The sequence below is a fragment of the Leptodactylus fuscus genome, chromosome 6 (assembly GCF_031893055.1).
Source record: "Leptodactylus fuscus isolate aLepFus1 chromosome 6, aLepFus1.hap2, whole genome shotgun sequence".
In the NCBI taxonomy this organism is placed as follows: Eukaryota; Metazoa; Chordata; class Amphibia; order Anura; family Leptodactylidae; genus Leptodactylus; species Leptodactylus fuscus.
Genome location: NC_134270.1, coordinates 35970807 through 35978715, shown reverse-complemented (window position 1 = coordinate 35978715; position 7909 = coordinate 35970807). Strand labels below are relative to the sequence as shown.

Here is a 7909-nt window from a genome sequence, read left to right as displayed (position 1 = left end):
CACCATTTTGTGCCTTTTGGTAAAAAAAAAAAATGTAGAAGGTGAGCCTGAGGAAATGTTTTTTTCCAGGGGTGCCCAAAGTCTGGAAAGGTTGGAACCCGCTGCTCTAGTGTTCGGCTACCTCTAGTTTTCAGCCATGATGTGCATGCAAGTCTCGGTTTTCATCTGCACCCGGTCTCCGTGAGGGGATTCTGTTTCCCTCTCTGCATTTTTTGCCTTTTTCAGGCGGAAACCAAACAGACCCCATTATAGTCTATAAGGACCGTGGGAGTCCTAAGGTAACCACTTTTATGTGGATTAGGTTTCCGTTTGGGGGGTCCCAACGCAGATGTGAACCAGGCCTCAGACTTTCGATCATAATGTTGCCACATATTTTTGACCACGTGGTGCCCATATAAACCAGAGGAGCGACTGCTTTGCTTGTGACAGCTAAGTTTGAGAAGACAAAGCTTACTATAAATGGTGGAAGATATTCTAGCATAAAAATCTATGAATGTTAGCAGTCTCCTCCAACATGCCGTCCTCCAGGAGTCAAAGCTTAATATCTGTCATATATTTCAGACCAGTTGAAGCTGAGGGATTTTCTATAGCGTGGAATCGGCGTGTAGCCCTGGATTGTTCACGTCTCAAATCGATTGTTAAGGTCTGCGAATAGTTTTTCTCTGTAAAGACTCCGATACATATGTCGAGCTAATTCTCTTCCCCACTGAGCCAACATTCAGTATCTGCGTTCCAATGAGATTCACACAGGTAAAGTACAGTATATGGATTTAATCTGGATACAAAACAAAGCAATCCAATTCACACAGTGCATACAAAGACCGAGTATGAAATGTCAACAAAGTGACACCGTCATTACCACAGTCAATAAATACCGGCGTACCGCTGTAAGGAGACATAACCGTACACGTCACACATGAAGGCTTCCATTAGGTTTGCATAGTAGGAAGGAGAGAACTCAAAGATCTGTAGTAAGAAAATATATCAGTCCATTTATTGATACAGGGATTGTATGGTCTGTAGTTTGTACAACTGCAGCTGGCAGGGCATGCTGGGAGTTATATGACAGCCACAGGTTGCAGACCACTACCCTACACAATGTATATACCTCTCCATACGTCTTGGGTAAGTTATTCCAGCAGCCTACTTAATAGGGGGTTTCCAGTCTAAAAATATGGATGACCTATCCTAAATATAGGTGGGGTCAGACACCCAGAGCCCCCACCAATCAAATGTTCTCAGCTGATGGCAACAGAGAATGGAGCAGGAAGCAGACAGCACTGTTCTGTGTATAGTGGCAGAACTGAGTCACTGCAGCTTAGCTCCTATTCGAGTGAATGGGATCCGATCTGCAGTACCTGGTTTGGCCACTACACAGAGAACAGAGCTGTCTACCTCCTGCTCCATTTTCTATCTGATCGGTGGGGGTGCAGGGTGTTGGACCCATACTAATCTACCCTTAGGATAGGTCATCCATATGTTTAGCCTAGAAAACCTAGAAACATTGCATTGGTTGCTGCAGGTAACATCTTCACATTGGTTTACAAGTCCTGCAGGGAAGACACCCAAAAGAAGGATGGCAATTTTATTTTATTTAAGCAAATTTTGTTCTCTAGCTATGCCCTAGAAAGTGGTCATATACTTAAAATGGCTGTCAACTGGGCGGTCATTGTCCAACAGCGACTCTTCTTCAAGTGCATGCTTGGCTTGGCCAGGAGTGCATATATCACTGACAGTCATTTTGGTAGGGGCTCATCTCCCCAAGAACAAAAGGATTGCCATATTGAAATCCAATAGTCTGATCCTCTTAGGCGGTCTGTAGAAAGTCCAGACACCCCCCCCCCCCCCCCCCACACACACACACATTAGATGGTTGTAGAGAATTGTCATGTTTGTCTGATGATAATGGCCACCTTTAGCATAGGCCATCAATGTGTGATCAATATGGAGATTAGACCCCATAGCAGAACAAAGTATCTGACCCAATGCAGTCTATAGGACAGTTCAGTTCAAGAAATAGGGCCGCATTTGGGTACTGTAGTAAAAGTTCTGCTATGGTCACCTCTTCTCTCTGAAGATCAAGTGCAGGGCTAGATTTTCTACAGGAACCTACCACAAGATAGGCGGTACATCTGATCCCCTTTGGATAATGAGGTTTCCATAATAGTCAATCATTTCAATACATTGTGCCCAAGTCCGCGCGGCCGCTTCTCCACTATGGATCAGAAGTGTTGGCGGCCATATTGTCAGCAGCCGATCTGCATTTCATCACACGACATGTCACAAACATTGGAGACCTTTTCATTTTAACCCTTTGGAAGCTTACGCCATATTGTAAACCTAAATACACAGTAAGGCAATGTGTAAAATCAACAGGCACTCATTTATTCTCTATAGGAGTCCTATAGGTGACACTATAAGGGCAATGTGTTCAGCACTGCTCATAGTGTCCCGGTACAAAGTGCACAAGCTAATAGTCTTCTCTGATCCAGTATAAAAATAGATATGTACACAATTTATAGAAATCCTCCTGCCGTTGTGGTCCTGCAGCAGAAAGATCTAAAGCTTAGGTTGAGGACATCTTCATACTTACCAAGGATTTTATTAAAGACGTACAAGTTGCGGCTGTATATCCGTGGGTTTCCCTAAGGTACACACGTGTCCTGTGCCGCACTTAATCTTAACAATCTGTGAAACTCCACTCGTACAGTGAATTTCCACCCATTATTTTTGAAGTTTATACCCAGATCGATGGACACTCAAACCCCATTAATCTCTTTATATGTCTTTATAACAGCGGGAGCTTTGTTATCCTGACACAGAGCTCCAAACCTCCTGCATAACATAGATTTTTAGAACATGACTGCTAGGCATTAACCAAAGAAGGTATAAAAACCTTATATATATCTTATATATACATCTTCTTTGCCCCATCATTCCCCCCTGCCGCCCCCATCCTGTATAAGACTTTCAGGCCTCAGGCTGCAGGGGTAGGATCAAAAATAAAGCCCCACTCCCATAGACAAGCACCGCCCTGCCAAAAATGCAGCAGGTCAGTGGGATTTTGATCTATACAGGACGGGTTTGTGTCAGACTCGTGCGGACAATGCCGCAGATGACGATCTGTAATTCTCACTAGATTTCTTGCATTCATTTCTAAGATTACTGATCATTTAAACTAAGTATAGGCCTTCAATATCCGATTTTTCTTGGGGGGGTCTGACGTCTGTCACCCCACTGATCCGTTGTTCTCAATAGCATAGGACTGATCTACAGTACCATAGCATAGGGCTGATCTACAGTACCACGTATGACCACTTGAAAGAGAACAGCGCTGTCTGCTTCCTGCTCTATTCTCTGCGTGCCAGCTGCTAAGAACAACTCATCATTGGGGGTGCCAGGTGTTGGACCCATGCTGACCTTACATTGATAACTTATGCTTAACCTCTTAATAGTAAAACCATATGCAGTAAACTCCTGGAGCTACCCCAGTGGTGGCCGCAGACAATAATAATGTTACATAGTAATCTATGTCTATGCAGAGGATTGGAAATAAAAGGGTATGTTCACATGGCGGAAACCTTTTCCGCCTTGTGAACGATCTGCTCGGCTACCCGCGACAGGATGGCGATGCAGTGCTGGGGACGGGGCCAGTCCCTGATTCTGCACTAAGATGATAAAGGGAGTGTCTGCCATAATAATGTACTGTAGGAAGTTGTTATTTATGCAATGCCCTTTCTTATTCTTTAAAGGAACACTAAACCTCAGGTTTGTAACACAAAGAAGCGCAGCTTATAAGGATTGCTACTAATCTCATTCATATGGATGTAGAGGTTTCCGATGTCCCCAGAACATAGGAGATATAAAAGCGATCATGCGGCAGACATTTTTGTAGACTTTCTAGAGTCCTCCCAATAACACAATTCTTCTTTGCGGCTTGACATAACAGCTCGCAGGCAATATACTGATCCAATGGCGCAGCAAAGATTCTGAGAGTATACCGTACGTTAGGTTTAGCGTCCTCGTAACCTGCAGAATCCTCTGGACGTTTCAGGAATGTTCTGTCTCAGTTTGGTGAACTGCATGGATGACAATCCCAATATAATTCTGTAAGCTCCGGCATCACATACAGTAGAGTATATATGGAATGAAAAAAGTGTCGCGTCGGCTCCTGGCCCGCCGACGTGTTACACTGCTAGTAATGGTAGACTTTGATTTTGTCATTTTCATCCAAACCGAGCTGCAAAAATCCCTTTCCCGTTGGAGATCTGTTCATACGTGATGGAAGAAGACTGTGCAGTTAGTTAAGGAAGGCCCAGATGTGGCAGAGGCCATCTTGTAGCGTCAATGACCAGTCATCATGGGCTAAAAGTAAGATTCTTGGTGATTTTATTTGTATATATTATATTAGGAGGACACAAAGTACTGAAACATAAGTAAAAATATCTTACTTATTATATGTTATATTACTATATTGTATATTATATTCAAGTCTAAACAATACACAGGTCCATTTACAATATATATTCCATAGGCTAGACCTTCTTTGTGCGATCTGTGCGAGCCCAAACCCCCAAATCCTCAATCACTGCAATAAAGAGTCCACAAAACTCTATGATGTAACTGAACTATCAGGCACAGTAGTGTATACAGAGGAGTTGCTGTGCCTGGATACATGTTATGATATTGGTGAGGGTCCCTACAGCCCCACCAGCAGTGTATACAGAGGAGTTGCTGGGCCTGGATACATGTTATGATATTGGGGAGGGTCCCTACAGACCCACCTTTCACACAGTAATGGTTTCTCCTTAGGATAAGTGCTCTATGTATATTCTTGCAAAAGCCCTATTAACATCTGCAGGGAAAATATATCACACTATGATCCTATGGTTGCAGTCCCCAGCCCTCAAGTAAGTGAAAGGGGCTGTCCACAGGATAGGTAGGGGTCTGACCGCTGGGGGTCCCACCACACTTCACGTTTCCCATTTGAATGGGGCAATGGTTGCATGTGTGCGTTTCTGCACAATTGAATGCCTATAGCTGCCCATTGCTGGAAACAGCTGGTCTGCGGAGCGCCCATAGTTAGCCAATCTAATAAATACCCTATCTAAAGGATAGACCGTCAATTGTCAAATAATTCCTTTCACAAAGCCCCTTTAAATACTCCATCCTTTACCAAAGAGATTCCAGACACCAGTGGATTATAAGGATACACCTTGGGGTCATTCTTGTAATTTTCCAGCCATTTCTTGTTGGTTTCGATCATGGCCTGCATGGTCTGCTTATCTGTGTGCTGGGCTCGTAACGTTGCACTCTGCATGTTTTTGAGCTGCTCCCTACAGGAGAGATCACATGTAAATGACAGATATAATAGGCCCTCTGGTAATATGGCAAAGAGACAATACAGTCACTAATGCCGTAGAAATCATGAGCCAAGGCTTAGAGGAAAAAAAAAAGAAAAAAAAAAGTATACAAAAAAAATATAAAAATTCAAATTTCCCCCTTTCCTTAGATAATATAGAAAAATAAACTAAACACATCTGAAAACAACAAATTCTATATATCCCATAAGCTGAATGCCTTTGCCAGGACCCATGCCACGGTGTATACAGATTTTACTGAATTACTGAGAAGTTTGTGACTCACTCGGCTGAAACATATCCCAATTTATTGTCTGTGCGTAGAGGCTGCTCGCTGAGTAAAGGCGTCCCCCCTGAAAAACAGATAAAGACACAAAACTCATTGCTGTTAGAGTGACAGCTATTATGGCCGCAGTCAGAGGAAAGCTGTCAGTAGCTCCGCCCACTGGACTCCTAACCCCAGAATTAACAGGGATTTAAATGAATAAAATGCAAGGTATACTGACACGTATGCCCCAAAACTATATATCAATCTGCTCAGCAAATCCTGCTGTATAACCTAATGCAGATTAGACATTGTTTAACATGATGGGTTCCCCTTTAAAGCGATCCTATCATTGGATTCCCTTTTTTTCTGACTAACACATAGGAATAGCCATAAGAAAGTCTATTCTTCTCCTACCTTTAGATGTCTTCTCCGCACCGCCATTCGGTAGAAATCAAGGTTTTCTTCGGTATGCAAATGAGTTCTCTCACAGCACTGGGGGCGGTCCTCAGCGCTCAAACAGCACTGGGGGCATCCCCAATACTGCGAGAGAAGTCTCCAGCGCCACCTCCATCTTCTTCTGGAACGCTCTCTCCCTGTGTCTTCTTCTGGCCTGGGTTTCAATCTTCTAGGCATGTGCAGTCGGCTCTGCCATTGGGCCTCAGGCGAAGCCAATTGTGCATACCCCGTGGTCAAAAGAAAAAATGGCCGCTTACACCAGCTTACTGTGTAAGCGACCACAAGAAAATGGCTGAGCACTGGGGACCACCCCCAGTGCTGCGAGAGAACTCATTTGCATACCGAAGAAAACCCAGTTTTCTACCAAACGGCGACGCGGAGAAGACTTCTAACGGTAGGAGAAGAATAGCCTTTCCTAATGCTATTCCTACGTGTTAGTCAGAAAAAAGGGTATCCAATGATAGGATCCCCTTAAGAATATACCTAGTAATAAAGTAAATGCCTAACATATTAGGGAAAAAAGACCCTACTGTAAAGTAAAGTGGTCATCACATCATATCACAAGCTCTCCCACCTGGGAAATACTTCCTCCATTTCTCCGCCATGATGGCGTCCACTGTCTGGGCAGCAGAGGATGAAGCAGTGCTGGAGTGGACACCAGTTCTCCAAGCCCACTGAGATAGTGAATGTCCGCCAATTTCAGGATTGATTCTGGACAGTGTTGCGTAGGCTGAAACGGGGATGCCTGTCACGGACGGAGGCTGGTGGTGGGTATGGAGTATAGACTGCGGGTCAGAGGATAGCGATGATAAAACGCTGTTCAGCTCGGCTGTGAGGTTTCGCAGAGACTCTGTTAGATGCTGGACCTTTACAGGAAGACTGGCCTGTGACCCCAGAATATCACCTGTTGAAATATATTTTTACATAACAGTACCCATAAAGCTGGAGGACAAACCTCACCATAAAGGTGAGGACAGAACGTAATAAGCAAGGTAATGGAGTGTCACCTCTGTAGACGTCCATACTGGTCCCACTACTGGTGTCGTCTGAGTCACTGACATCAAAGGTCACTATTTTTTTGTTCCTTCTGGCTTTTAGCGTATCATCTTCTGACACCTTAAGAAGAGGAAGAGTGACGGTAATAGTGACTAATCCACATGATAGCTTCCTCAGCCATTCCTAGCGGCATCCACTTCCACGCAGGCGCTAAACGGTAAGTGAATGCACCCAACATATATGTAGCTACAGGCTGTAATCTGCTGTGTGTGTGTATACGTGCATGCGCTGAATGTATTCAGTAAGACAGCCATAAGGGTCGTGCTCTATGATATGGACTAAGGTTTCTGCAATGGTTGTCTGAGCTCATGAAGGCTTTCTGTCAGTAGCAGGACCGCACACTAGACTCCTAAACCCAAATAGAGCAGAGATCAAAATGAAAAAAAAAAATGACATGTGACACTAGGTTTACACTGGAGTTTGGGTTTCCGTTCTTCGTGTCCCCAAGTGGAAACCCTATCCACTTAAAAATCATTTACCCACAGACACCGTAGACTATAATGGGGTCTGTCAGGTTTCCGCCAAGAGAAAAGTCCAGCTCCGCATTTTTCAAGCTAAATGGGGGGCTAAATGGGGGATGGAGTCCCTGAACGCTTGTGTGACCATATCCTTCTACTAAATCTGCTCAGCTCCTCCTGCCCTATAACATGCTTCCTGCACATAGGACAGCATATACTTTGGGATAGGTTCCTTTCAATCATAAGACAAGACAAGCACTTACTACCTCAAAATTTTTAGCTTTCCAGTAAGTTCTCCTATTCAGTATTTA

General features: G+C 44.0%; 1 protein-coding gene across 5 annotated transcripts in view; it reads right to left on the bottom strand.

The window, feature by feature from the left end:
• Positions 1-3714: 3714 nt before the first annotated feature.
• CEP164 (centrosomal protein 164) overlaps positions 3715-7909 on the bottom strand; it is a 114337-nt gene continuing 110142 nt past the window's right edge. For all 5 annotated transcript variants that reach the window (XM_075279696.1, XM_075279697.1, XM_075279698.1 and 2 more), the window contains 5 exons: positions 7092-7200; positions 6659-6988; positions 5647-5713; positions 5214-5336; positions 3715-4292 (listed from right to left, as the gene is read on the bottom strand). In XM_075279696.1, coding sequence (XP_075135797.1) covers positions 4196-4292; positions 5214-5336; positions 5647-5713; positions 6659-6988; positions 7092-7200 — 726 coding nt within the window. In that variant the 3' untranslated portion in view covers positions 3715-4195. The remainder of the gene's footprint in view (positions 4293-5213; positions 5337-5646; positions 5714-6658; positions 6989-7091; positions 7201-7909) is intronic.